We start from the raw sequence: 14,326 nt of genomic DNA on the forward strand, positions 1-14,326 counted from the left end.
AGTGCTTCAGTCAGATTGCAATAATCAAAAAGAGAAGAACTCACAAAATGGCCACAATGAGGGTATAGGATTATCACTATTGACCATTGATTGGTACAGTGTAAACTTTGACTTATTTTTTCTACCAATGCATTATAATCACAATAACACAACCATGAATATCACAACTGTCAACCTTCAGAAGCCTACACAGCCCCCAAAATGGTAAAGAATTAAAGGTAGAATTAAACAGAGCAGCAGAAAATGTATGAGGTGTAGGGTTAGCACAGAGATGGGTGAGGGGAAAACCAACTTTCTCTAAGCTTTTTGGAAGTGTTCTGGCCTTCTGGTTATCTCAGAATTATTTCCTCTGACAAAATAGTCAAACTACTTTGGAAGTGAAGAAAACAGACTAGCATTCCAAGTCACATTTGTTCTTGTACCAGAGAAACCAAATATATATGTATATATGTATGTATGTATATAATATATATAGTTAGTGTTTTAAGTTAGCGATTTTTTCTTACCTGACCAAAAAAAGAGACCCTGGAATATGAAATTAAAATCAAAAGTAACTTTTATTCTTTTATTATTTGGATAGTCAGAAACAAGAAGTAATCTGAATGGTAGCATGTTTAGGAAGAGAGGGAAAATCACATAAGTGGGTGTACATGTGTGAGTATGGGAAATAAATATTTAGATCTAGGAATTTGACATTAAAGTGAATACAATAGAAAAGCCAAGAAAAAATTTCTCCCAAGTATTTCCCAATTCTGTGTGACATGGAAAAAATACCATCTGATACATGATGAAGTATTTGTTATTACAAACTTCCTATTGTGTTCCAAGAAAGGTAGATACAGGCAAGTTGTGGGTTCCTTATTTTCCAGGCTAAGCTATGGGTATATGGGTATAAGATTAAAGAAATTGGGAGATAGTGTAATTCCTTTAAAGGCTGAAAGCTGTATAGGAGAAGATAGAGAAGAAGCCACCTGCCTCCCTTTTATAATTGTTTGCTGCTCCTGGAAGAGTAGATACCAATGTAGATGATGTAGATGGTGAGGCTGAATGAATTGATTACTAGACATCTGTACTTCCAGTCTCTTGCACTGATGCCCTGGAGAGCCCCTAAGGGGTAAATAGTGCCTGTCTGCTCTCCAGTAGGCAGTGCTTCTGTAATCAGGTCTCTTAGCTCAATATTCTTGTCCTTCCTCTAATCCTTTGCTGCTGCTGCTTGCTGCCTTCTTTGTGATCAGGTCTAATCTCTGCCATCTATTGCAAGTGTGTGGCTTCTAACCACTGTTAGACCTGTTGTTAACTTTCCTGTTTTCTGAATTGGCCAACCTTAGGAGGGAGCTACCTTCTAAATGGCCAGCTCCACTTTTCTGCTTCAGTAAACCTAGTTTAGTATATTTGATTTGGTGCTGACATTGATATGAAGTTAGTAATAATCATAACAGACAGAATTCTTTCATTGACCGCAGATGACTTGGCAAGGACAGAAAGGGATATGTTTTCTTTTTTTTCAGTGCTGGAGCTCAAACCCAGGGCTTTCTTTGCACATGCTAGGCCAAGTGCTCTGCCACTGACCTACGTTACCAGTTCAGATGTGAAACATTTAATGTGGATTTTCATTAACTTTTTTTTGCTGTGTAATGTACAGTTTAACTCTATTCTCTGTCTACTCCATGAAAATCTTTAGTATAATCCACATTGTTCACCAATGTATTAGGGATTTGTTTTCTTTAGTAAGAAACATGGAATTCTTGCTTCTAAGTCTTGCTTCTAAGTTGGAAAAGATGAAATCAATGAATTGATAAGCATATGCTGCTGCACCTCTCTGTGCTCTCCTTTTCAGAATGCCCCCTGAATTTTCAATAAGAAAATATGATACCTTGAAAGCTCTATATGACATTTCCATGAGATTTGCCTGAAAACATCATGAGGCAATGAGACCCTGGCAGATGTGCAAATCCCTTATACTTATATCACAGCAACTAAAGTAAATCCCTTAAATTAGGGGCTTTCAGTTAAAGAACATAAAGTGGCATCCAGACACTTATGGCTCCAGCAAATACTGTTACATACAATGTGTTCATATTTAAAACATAAAGACAATTTAGTAGATTGATTTCACATTTAGCTCTGACCTATAGGCAGATATGTTTGAGGCTATAGAATTGTTTCCTGACTTTACCATTTCAAATAATTAAGACCTTACTAAATATCATAACCTTTATAAATATAGCTTTCTCTCTCTTAACAATTATTTTTATTGTCACTTCTATACCACTATAGGGCAGCAACACTTGATAGTTCAATTCGCTGGGCTTGTAGCCAAAACATGTAACTCGGGGAAAGCCAGGACCCAGATGGCATCTTGGGTTCCAATGGTTCTCTTCATCTCAAATCAATCCCATTCAGGCCACTGTCATTCCTCATCTGAATTACAACAACAGCAACCTAACTGGTGTCATGTTTATTCTTGTTTCTGGAACTTTAAATGTGCTATTTCCCTATCTTAGAATGCTCTTCCCTCACTCCCAGCTCTTCCCTGGTGAACTTCTGGTTCTTCAAGACTCAGCTGAGGTTTTATCTCCTCCAGGAAACCTTCCCTATGCCCTAAGGTTAACTCAGATGCTGCTTCAGTCTTTCTGCTCCCCAGCATTCTCACACTATGCCAATGACCCATCTTGGTACAAACAATTATTCTAAAATACTGTAGGACTATATATCACCCACTGTGCCCTATACCTATGTTTATTTTCTGTGTGTCTCCAGAACCCAGGAGAGAAATGGATACTAGTGAGCACATAATACAATATTTACTGACTGAAAAACTGTTTTTCTTGTTTGTTCTTTTAGGCGACTATATCTTACTCAAGCAACTGGGCAGGAATTGCCACCTGAAGAAAAGCCTTTGGAATTTACAGAATCATTTATAGGTATTATTTTGTCACAATGGTGTTGACATGTTTTTCTTTTAATTAGATAAATAGCTATTAAGCATATATTATAGGCAGCAACTTACACACAAAAAAGAACTATTCAGGGAATAGATACAGGCCAGCTCCTCTGGATTTCTCTCCTTGTAATGCTTGAACTAATCTGTCTCCTCTCTCTCATGGCTCTTTCTAATCAAATTCACCGTTTCATAATGACTTAAAAAGATGGTAATGAACAGTGAGGGGGTATTGCCTACATTGACATAGTTCCCAATTTAACCAACCCACAGATTCCCAAATGATCACTATAACTTGTTAGCTAACAGAAGGAATTAAATTTAAGAGTTCCTTAAAATGCCCTCCCTTACTTTAATCCATAATTTTTCCATTTCTAATCCTCAAATCTCTTTCAAATTAAAAATGTGACAAAGGATGTATTGCTTTGTCATAATTTTGCTTTTGTCAAATAAAGTAATTTATTTGCATTCATCCTAGAAGAAAAGACAAAAAAGCAACCCACAGAAAGTGGAGACATGTTGAGCTCATCATTTGGGAGCAGTCTTCTCCATCTCAGTCATGAAGATGGTATCAGAGATGACCAGCATCTAAAGATAAGGGAAGAGGACACCTTATGCACAGAGTTTGGAGATTCTCATGTGAAATATTTACTATATGAAGATGAGCGGGATTTCAAGGTAAGATTCATGAGAATACAACTTTGACTACTAGGAGAAAGCTGTTTTATTAACTGAGAAAATTAACTTAAACCATGTATAATGAATCCTTTTTGCAATTCTTACTAACTGGCCCATCATTCACATCTCTCATCAGATATTATTTTTGCTCCTACCCTTGGCCAACTTGCTTACATATATTCATTTATAGACCTCCATTATTAGAATACAATGTAAGTTATCTAATGTTGCATAACGAATTATTCCCAAGCCTACCAGTTTAAAACTATATTTATTCTCTTTGGGGGTTTCTGTTGGTTAGGAATTCAGGAAGTACATTTCTGGATAATTCTCACTTGGGCCCTTGGGCAGTTGTACATGGTCAGCTAGGGCTTCAGTAAGCTGAAGGATTGGTAGGGCTGAAGTATCCATTTCTGAGGTGGATTACTTACATGGCTGACAAGTTGATGCTGGATAAACTGGGCATCTTAGTTCCTCTGAATAAGGGCCTCTCCAGTGGGTGCGAGTATCCCTTTGTTATGATGTTTGGTTTCTCCTACAGTGAGCATGAGATAAAACCTGCAATGTTTTTTATGACTTAGCCTTGAAAATCATATACTATCATTTTCATCATATTCTATTGCTTGATGTATGTTCCAATCAAGGAGAAGGAACATAGCTGTTACATCTTCATGGGGAAGGGTTACCATTCACATTGTAGGAACAGCATGTGGGGTAGAACATATATTAGGCATCTTTGGAAAGCACAAACTTTCACATATACCATCAGTTGAAGCCTAGATTATAAAGGCTTTTTATTTGAAGTTTTTTTTTTTGTATATTCTGGTTACCCTCATGTTCATTTATTGTTATTTTCCTCCTTGGTCCCACCAAAAATTTAAAAGTTCTTCTGGAATTTAAAGTCTGGTAGGAGAAAGAAGGATGCATAAAAGCAGAAGAAATGAAATAAATCATTATTTTAAGCAATTACAATTCAGTCCTTGCTACCATCTAGTGATCATTTAAAGACTAAAATTTAGGGGCTTAGGAAACAGCTTGGTGGTAGAATACTTGCCTCACATGCTTTAGGTCCTAGGTTTGATTCCCAGCACCATCAAAAAGATTGACGTTTTAGTCTACCATTCAAATTTCTCCATGTGGACCTTGAAATCATGAATTCTGGTATATCATGATGATCTCAGGCTAGAGGACAATTGTCTATAGAATCCCCAAATTGGGGCTTGTGGCTGGGGATATGGCTGAGTAGTAGTGCTTACCTACTATGCACAAGGTCCTGGGCTCAATCCCCAGCATAGGGGGACAAAAAAGAATTCCAAAGGCATTCTTTTAAATTTTTTACAATATATTTTTTTAGTTATAGATAGATACAATATCTTTTATTTATTTATTTTTTAATGTGGTGCTGCAGATCAAACCCAGTGCCTCACATATGCGAGGTAAGCACTCAATCACTGAGCCACAACCCCAGCCCCAAAGGCATTCTTACTGTTCATGAGCTTGTGGTACATACACACTGCCATGGCCACTGTATGCAACATGTAGACCTCCTATCTTACATTTATCTTAGCTCTATAATTATATATTTTGAAAACTAAATACAACTCTACTCATTTTTTGAGAAATAAACACTGCTTTCTTTTTTTCATTCAACCTTAATTCAAATAAATATTGAGAACCTCATTTCATGCCAGGTACTTGTTAGATGCTTGGAAATTTAAGCGGGAGAACAGGAAAATAAAGTCTCAAAGATGCCTGTATAGCAGGCACAACCCCCAAATTGCTTAGACGTTTCATAGAAGACAAATAAGAATACCAACAATTACCACACGAGAGGAAATGTATCTCCTGTATCTGTGTCTCTGATGGGTCTATGTGCTTGTTATTGCAACCCAGCACTGGATACATGGACACTCAGGAAAGGTTTGCTGAAGTGTTAAAGGAATTCAAAAGCAAGGGTTACGGGTTGGGAGGTTTCCAAGAGGAAAGAATGTTGGGTAGTACCTGAACTGGTTCAACCGAGTTTGGGGTTAGCTATGGAATGTCATATAAACTAGTTTTCTAATTCTGCTTATTGACATCTTAGACCAATTTGGCAAAATGTGGTAAGTTTTATTTATATGATATCCAAATATCCCAGGAAAACAGTGAAGAATGTGAAAAGTTGTCTAGTATTAGGATATTTAAAATATTATTTGCAGAATCTTCCCCTTGGTTCTTGAACAATACAGAAAAGTTTGTTGTGGCTATATCCTAGCCAGTTGAGGGCTATGCTTATAAGGCCAACACTCTTTTTCCAATTAAAAGCCTGAAGTGGATTTCCCCTCTAGCCAGTATCCCACCTACCTCAATTCCCTATGAGACAAGAAACCAGCCTTGCTTTTGCTTTTTAGGATACTTACCTACTATGCCCTACCAGGCATGTAAACTTACAAAGTGTTTTTTATTGAGTTTTCTTTTTTTATAATGGATTTCATATTTCATGTGTTACACAGCATTCAGGTAATATTGCGGAGGGCTGTGGAATCTGCCAGTTAAAGGCCAACTATAATATAGAAAACCTAATCTTTCAACATTAATTTGCTAGATAACCACTCCTCTTGTGTTTCTTCATCATAGGATTTTGTAAACTTGGGCCCACTGTCCGTGAAGCTCATGAGTGTGGAGAGCAAGAAAATGTCTATTCATTTTCAAGAAAAGGAGAGTCCAGTCAAATTCTTTGAAGATGTCAGTTACCCAGAAAGCCGCATCACTTATAAGATGATGAAGTCTTTTCTCTAAGACTGAAAGTTGCAAAGTAAAAAATTTTCCTTATAAATGCTTTGGGAGTTGAAGTAACCAGTTGCCCATTTTACTTAGTTACACTTTGGTCCATTTTTAAACTTATCTCTAAAGGTTATAATTGTAGTTAAAATCAAATTTCAAGTATTCAGTCATTTATTTGCATAGCATTAATGTCAAAAATCAAAGTACACTTTGTATTTCTACACTGAAGTACTGAGAACCATGACACTGAATTTAAAGTGGTCTTTGAGGTTCCTTCCCACTTAAAAACTCACTGATTAACCTATGACTCCAATATGAACTAGATCAATTAGAAATTTTTCTAAGAAAAATTTCAAGGTTCGCATAGCATTGATTATACATATTTCCTTGTTAGGGTGCTGAGAAGCCAGTCTATAATTCAAACCTATTCTTTAACCCTACTTATAATGAATATTAAAAATTTAGATACAAGTAAGTGAGGGAGTTTATTTATTTTTTTTTAAATAATCCATTAATAGGGGGATCTTCCCCTCACCAACTATATGGAGTCCAAACTGCTGAGTCCCTACACAAGGCAATCACCACTTCCCTCTGTAGGTACCATAAGCCACAAAGTAATGTGACATTGCACTCCTTGGATCATCAAGAGTAGATGCTAACACTAAGTGACATGTTTCTGTAATCCTTAGTGATGTAAAAAATAAACCCTTCCAGTCATCAATGGGAGATATTATTAACATTTTGGGTAAGAACAATTGTGTGTTCTTGTTACAGTTCCTAGTTCCTCAATCTTAAATGCTGCTAACAACACACTCCTTAGTCACTAAAGTCAAAAATACCGACTGATTCAGTTTCCCCTGGTGGGGGGTGAGTAGTACCAAAGTACCAACACCAATTGAATACCATTAAGTGTCTGTTCAATCCCCATTGTGTTCAGTTTTCCTGTCCCTTTCTACTATCTTCCAAGTAGTCCCATAAAACAATAGTAAACAAATACCATTGTTGAAAGTTTCCTTTACTCTGTGGTCTTGACTGGCACCTGACCTTGACTGAATCCTGGTTCTTCATTTGTACTTCTTTCAAGTGGATGGTATTTATTCTTCTATTCCTCCACATTTTCTAATGTCCATATAATTTCACCAGCTCAATGCCTGTTCTAGACAGCTATTCTGCAATCTCACATGAAAATATTCCTTTTGAAGTTGTATAGAAATGTAACCCTCTACCACTGAGATAGAAAAGAAATAGGCAGTTGAGAGAAGGTAAGGGACAATAAAGGTTGACAATAGGGTGATCATAAGAAAAGCCATTTTAACATGCCCAGACATGTTATGAAACAGTTCCCATTTCTCAAAAGGCATGTTTCCATCTCAGAAGAGCAACTTCATAATCTGGCCTGTGCCTGCTATGGTATATTTGAAACATCAAAACCAATCAAGAGAAGCTGGTCAACTTCTTCTTTTGTGCCTTTAGAAGAAGGAAGACTTACACAGCACTCTTGCCCCTCCCAAGCACACTGCGTCAGGATTTCTGAGTCTTTCACCTTCCTTTTAATAAAAATTCCTGCTCCCTGGCTTACCTTGGCATTCATGCTGTTCATCCTTGGACTCCATGAAACACAAACCTGATCCTGACTCTTGCTGTTAACACCACTGTCATTTTCCTATAACTTGCTAATCCTTCTTTGTCACTTTTCTCCATGATCTTGAATTTAGCACCTGGTTCACAAGGTTCCTTTCTACTCTACTTCATGCCCTACTGTATCCAACTATGATTCTATTTGACCATTCCAGACCAAATCTTATCCTTCTGAGTCCCAAAGGGTGGCCTTTATGAACTACATCAACTGTCACCCTTGACTTCTAAGTTCCAATTTTTTCCCCCCAGTGAGAAGGGTTCTGACAGATAAAAGAGAGGAAGAAGGGTAAGATTTATTCCTCTGGCTTCTTCTCTAAAGGTCATATAGGTTAGTGGGTTCTCACTGCCAAAAGATACAACTCACTAATATAGCTACTCTTTTGTTTTTGGTCCTGGGGATTTAACTCAGTGCTTTACTGTTGAGTCATATTTCCAGCCTTTTTCATTTTATTTTGAAACAGGGTCTTGCTTATTTGCTGAGGCTCAAATTTGCAATTCTCCTGCCTAAGCCTCTTGAATCACTGGGATTATAGGTGTACACCACAGCAATAAGCTCAATACAACTTCTATTCAGGTCCAGTAGCTGCTCCTTCCCTTTGCCCCTTCAGGCCCAAGAGTGGTAACAGTTTCCACCTGTTGCTATCCCAAGGGAGTTTCACCATATCTTTTAATTTCCCTTAATTCTGCCTACACCTTTGCATATATCCCTTTATTAAACTTTCCTTAAATAACCTGTTGGAATGTGCCCTTTGTATTCTGCTGGAAGAGGTGAAGGCTAGAGATATAGATCTGGAAACCAAAAGCAAAAGATTGAAATTAAGGCCATCAGGGGCTGGGGTTGTGGCTCAGAGGTAAAGTGCTCCCCTAACATGCATGGGGTTCAATCCTCAGCACCACATAAAAATAAAATGAAGGTATTGTGTCCACCTATAACTAAAAAATAAAGATATAAAAAAATAAGGCCATCAAAGCCTAGGTATTACTTAAGGAGCAGAGAGTCAACAGAGAAGAGAGCCAAAGATGCATTTAGGATACTGTACTCTGCAGTATCCTAAATGCTTCTTGAAGTGGGGCTTGAAACAAAGGATCCACTTCAAAAGATCTGAAAACAGGTAGACTGAGTCTAAGTAAAACTGAAAACTAGCTGTGAAACAATTCAAATCCTGATTGCTTTGGGGGTGATTTGCTCCTTACTCAATATAATTAATAGAAGATATAAATTCTTTTCCTGTGGGGGGGGGATTCAGTTTTACAGCTAGAGATGTAGCTTAGTGGTAGAGTGCTTGCCTAGCATGTGCAAAACCCTCAGTTCAATTCCCAGAACTGGGGAGAAAAAAGACATTAAGTCAGCAGATGATCCAGATATTCAAGGGAGCAATCTAAAACTTTTAAGGATGTTATTATAAATATAGTAAAAAAAATCAAAGGAAAATAATGAAAATACAGAGAATTTCAACAGAAAATTAGATTCTATAAAACATCATAAAATGGGAATTTACAAAATAGAAAATAAATAAAAAGTTGAATGGGTTTAATGGTAGAATAGGATCAGAATAAGCCAGGATTAGTGAGACTTGGGAAAAGTTAATATCTGATAGTATTCTCTCTAAAATCAAACAGAATTTTAGAGAGAATAAAATACAGAAAAAGCAGAACAGAGTGGTAATGAAAATCTGGGATTAAACACTACAACATACATAGAGTTATCCTGTGAAAATAAAAGATGAAGAAATAGTTGAAGACATAACACTTGATAGTTTTTCAACTATTAATTACCTTGATGAATGACATTAACCTATAGATTCAAGATACTCAACAAACCCCAACCAGAATTAATGCCAAAATAATACAGCAACAAGCTCACATAGACACACTATAATTAGATTGTTGAAATCTAAAGTGAAAGGTAAACCTTTATGGCAGCCTAAGAAAACAAATATATAACCTTCAAAGAACCAACAATAAGACTTTAAAACACAAAACTTTCGGTTGAAACTATGGAAGACAGAAGACAATGGGAGAATATCATTAAAGTACAAAATTGAGAGTGGGTGGGAGAGTCAACCTAGACGTCTAAACACACATAAAAAAAATTCTATCAAAATTAAAGTTCAAATACATTTCCTAACAAGTAATAGCTGAAACAATGTCAATGATACACTTGAACTAGAAAAAATATTGTAGGAAGTTCTTTAGGCTGCAGAGAAAGGATCCTAGATTGAAATATGAATCTGCAGGAAAGAATAAAGAGCAGAAGAAAATAATATTATTTTAGTAACTGTAATACCCAGTGTAGGGTGAATGTGGTTAAAATACTGTATGCTTCTTTTAATGTTTGGAAAGTAGTGTAAATACTGGTTTGTGGTAAACAGTAATTTGAGAATGAAAATGCAATTTTAAGGGTAACCAATTAAAGAAAAATAAAAACAATAATATATAAAAAGATAAACGATACAAGATGATGAGGTTGGATGGAATAATAAAAAGTACTTGGTTTATTTTTAAAAAGGGAAAGTTGAAACAGATAAAGAACAAAGAAGGCTGGGGATGTGGCTCAAGCGGTAACTCGATCGCCTGGCATCCATGTGGTCCTCCGCACCACATAAAATAAAGATGTTGTGTCCGCCAAAAACTGAAAAACAAACATTAAAAAATTCTCTCTCTCTCTTAACAAAGAACATGAATAGAAAACAAATAGCAAGATAGTATATTTAAACCAAATAATAGCAGTAATTATAATATATGTAATGGAATAAATAATCCAATTAAAAGACAAAGATTTCTGAGTACACTAAAAAATCACTTATGAAGATACACTATAAAAGGTTTCACACAGATTCAAAGAAATTAAAGATTACAAAATACATACCATACAAAGTCAACTAAAAGGAAGATGGTTTGCTAAGCTAATATCAGGCAACTTCCACTTTATGGTTAAATGCACTGAAAGAAATAGAAAATGAAGGAATATATTTCATAATGATGGTTCAGTCCATTAGGATGATTTAACAATCCTAGATTTGTATGTACATAGTCTCAAAATATCTCAAGAAAAATTTGCAAAACAAAAAAGAGATAATGAATTTAATATCATGCACATCTTAAGCTCAGGAGGCTGAGGCACGAGAATCTCAAATTCAAAAAAGCCAGCTTCAGCAATTTAGCAAGGTCCTAAGCAACTCAGGGAGACTCATTCAAAACAAAATACAAAAAAAAAAAAGTATGGGGATGGGGTTCAGTGGCTAAGTATCCCTGGTAACAAAAGAAAAAAAAAAAAGGAGACAAATATAATCTAACTTGAAGATCTTACCACACTTCCCTCAGTAGAACAATTAGACAACAACAAAAAATCATTAATGATAGAAAAAGTGAAACAACTGTAGAATACACAGTCTTTTCACATGTACATTAAATATTTACAAAAATCAACCTGCAAGTCACAATGAACAGTCAAAAAACTGAAATCACATAGAAAGTGTTTTTTTGGGGGGGGCGGAGGGAGAGCAGAATTGAACCCAGGGGTGCTTAAACACTGAGCCACATCCCTAGTCCTTTTTAAATATTTCATTTAGAGACAAAATCTCATTATGTTGCTTGGGCCTCATTAAGTTGCTGAGGCTGGCTTTGAACTTGTGACCCTCCTGCCTTAGCCTCTCAAGCAGTTGGGATTACTGGTGTGTACCACTATGCCAGGGTTAGAATGCATTTTCTGACTACAATGGAATGAAACTAAACAGAACAGAAGACACAAACAAACCCATATACTTATAACCAGCTGATACTTGACAAAGGTGCCAAAAATATATGTTGAAAAAAAATGTTTTTTAACAAATGGTATTGGGTAAACTGGAAATCCTTATGTAGAATGAGACTAGATCCTTTTCCCTCGCCCTGCCCAGAAATCAAATCAAAATGGATCATAGGCAGAAAATTTGCTACTGCTATAAGAAAACATAAGGTCAACACTCCAGCATATTGGTGCAGGCACTGACTTTCTTAACAAGACATCTAAAACTCAAAAAACAAAACCAAAATCAATAAGTGGTGTGCCATCAAATTAAAAAAAAGTAAATCTCTGCATAGCCAAGGAAATTATTTAAGAGTGTGGAGAGCATGCAGAATGGGAGAACATCTTTGCCAGCTGCTCCTCTGACAGAGAATTAATATCTAGAATATATAAAGAACTCAAACTTAACACCAACTAAACAAATAAAATAAATGAGCAAAAGAATTAGACATTTCCCTAAATAGAAACACAAATGGCCAATAAATATGTGAAAAAATGTTTCACATCTCTAGCAACTAGGGAAGTACAAATCAAAAACTACTTTGAGATTTCATCTGACTCCAGTCAGAATGGCAATTATCAAGAATACATATAGGTGTGTACACAGTTGCTGTAACAATCCCTGCAGCAGAGTCTGTTTGCAGTGCCCTCCAGTTTTAAGAGGGTAAACATGACATCAAGTGCCTAGTGAAAAAGGTTGCTTACTGAAGAGCAGAAGCAGGAAATCTGGGAAGCTTTTGATCTCTTTGATGCTGAGGGAATTGGGACCATAAATGTTAAGCAACTAAAGGTGGCAATGAGGGAGGGCCTGGGCTTTGAACCCAAGAAAGAAATCAAGAAAATGATAGGTGAAATTGACAAAGACGGGACAGGAAAAATTAATTTTAGTGACTTTGACTGTGATGATCAAGAAAATGTTTGAGAAACATATCAAAGAAGAAATTCTAAAAGCTTTCAAGCTCTTCAATAATGACAGTTTTGGAAAGATATCATTCAAAAATCTAAAGCTGTGGCCAAAGAGTTGGGTGAGAACCTGACTAGTGAGGAAATACAGGAAATGATTGATGAAGTTGATCGAGATGGAGATGGAGAGATCAATGAGGAGTTCCTGCACATCATGAAAAACACCAGCCTCCATTAATATCACTGTCTTCTGTTCTACTGAAAGCACTCGTGACTAGATTTAGTGCCTGCCATTGTGTGAAAACTGGCTTTTGAGAACACAACCCCCCACCACCCTGTACAACTTTCCTCATGACCTTGAGTCTATTTTAGGTTTTTTGTAAAAGTTCTTTGATTTTAAAAAGAACTTCAATGTGACCTACCAATTAGTTTAATTCTTTTTTTAATAGTTTTTTTTCCTCAGCCCATATTAGGGCTGATTTTTTTTAAAAAAGAGAGAGAGAAAAAAAATTTTTTTAACATTTATTTTTTAGTTTTCTGCGGACACCATATCTTTGTTTGTATGTGGTGCTGAGGATCGAACCCGGGCCGCACGAATGCCAGGTGAGTGCGCTACCACTTGAGCCACATCCCCAGCCCCTAGTTTAATTCTTGAAAGCACATTAGAGTGGAAAAAAGGGGCTTAAATTTTGACTGCTATTTCACCTTGCTTCACGTTTGTCATGCATTTCCACATGGATACAAACACAAAACAACTTCTTAGAAAAGTACATGTTGTACTTCTGTCACCACAGCAGTACAGTAGTGGTCATTCTTCAGTGGTTCTGATTGTTAGTTGACATCTGTGTGTGGCTTTCTTTTTTAGTAAACTCTTTCTCTGGCATTTGCATGTATGCTAATGCTATATTTTTGGTCTGAAAAATAAAACCTTTCTTAATCTGAAAAAAAATACAAATAATAATAAGTGCTGGCAAGGATGTAAGAGAAAAGGTATACTCATACATTGTTGGTGGTACAGCAAATTAGTTCATTCACTCTAGAAAGCAGTGTGGAGACTTCTCAGAAAACAAGGAATGGAACCACCAAATGACCCAACTATCCCACTCCTTGGTATGTATCCAAAAGAATTAAAATCAGCATACTATAGTTATCACTTCAATGTCTACAGAAGCACAGTTCATAATAGCCAAATATGGAATCAGCCCAGATGCCCAACAATATATGAGTGGATTAAGAAAATGTGATATATATAAACAATGAAGTTTTATGCATCCATAAAGAATGAAATTATGGAATTTGCTAGTAAATGAATGGAACTAGAGAACATCAGGTTAAGTGAAACAAGCGACACTTAGAAATTCAAGGGTTGAATGCTTTCTCTCATGTAGAAGATAGGAAAAAATAAGGGAAAGAAGCAGGGGGGATCAGATATCATATAGGGAAGGCTATCAGACTAGAAGATCAAGAGGTAGAGAAGAGGGTCAGGAAAGGAGAGGAAATTTGGAATGAATTTAACAAAACCATGTTATATGCATATGTAAATATACCACAGGAAATTTCACCTGTGTTTGTGTGTGTGTAAAGCACCAATTAAGGATGGATAAATGGATGATCAA

The 14,326-nt window shown here is 36.3% G+C and overlaps 1 protein-coding gene and 1 pseudogene across 3 annotated transcripts in view; both read left to right on the forward strand.

Annotated features, from left to right (window-relative positions):
* The window catches only part of Ccdc83 (coiled-coil domain containing 83), a 56,762-nt gene extending 48,802 nt beyond the window's left edge, over nucleotides 1–7,960 (forward strand). For 2 of the 3 annotated variants that reach the window (XM_013357644.4, XM_040285068.2), the window contains 3 exons: nucleotides 2,845–2,924; nucleotides 3,420–3,619; nucleotides 6,236–7,960. In XM_013357644.4, coding sequence (XP_013213098.1) covers nucleotides 2,845–2,924; nucleotides 3,420–3,619; nucleotides 6,236–6,397 — 442 coding nt within the window. In that variant the 3' untranslated portion in view covers nucleotides 6,398–7,960. The remainder of the gene's footprint in view (nucleotides 1–2,844; nucleotides 2,925–3,419; nucleotides 3,620–6,235) is intronic. The other variant, XM_040285066.2, reaches the window with a different exon arrangement.
* Nucleotides 7,961–10,017: 2,057 nt separating this feature from the next.
* On the forward strand, nucleotides 10,018–13,168 carry LOC101973908 (centrin-1-like; annotated as a pseudogene).
* The last annotated feature ends 1,158 nt before the right edge of the window (nucleotides 13,169–14,326 follow it).

This window comes from Ictidomys tridecemlineatus, chromosome 4 (genome assembly GCF_052094955.1).
Source record: "Ictidomys tridecemlineatus isolate mIctTri1 chromosome 4, mIctTri1.hap1, whole genome shotgun sequence".
NCBI lineage: Eukaryota > Metazoa > Chordata > Mammalia > Rodentia > Sciuridae > Ictidomys > Ictidomys tridecemlineatus.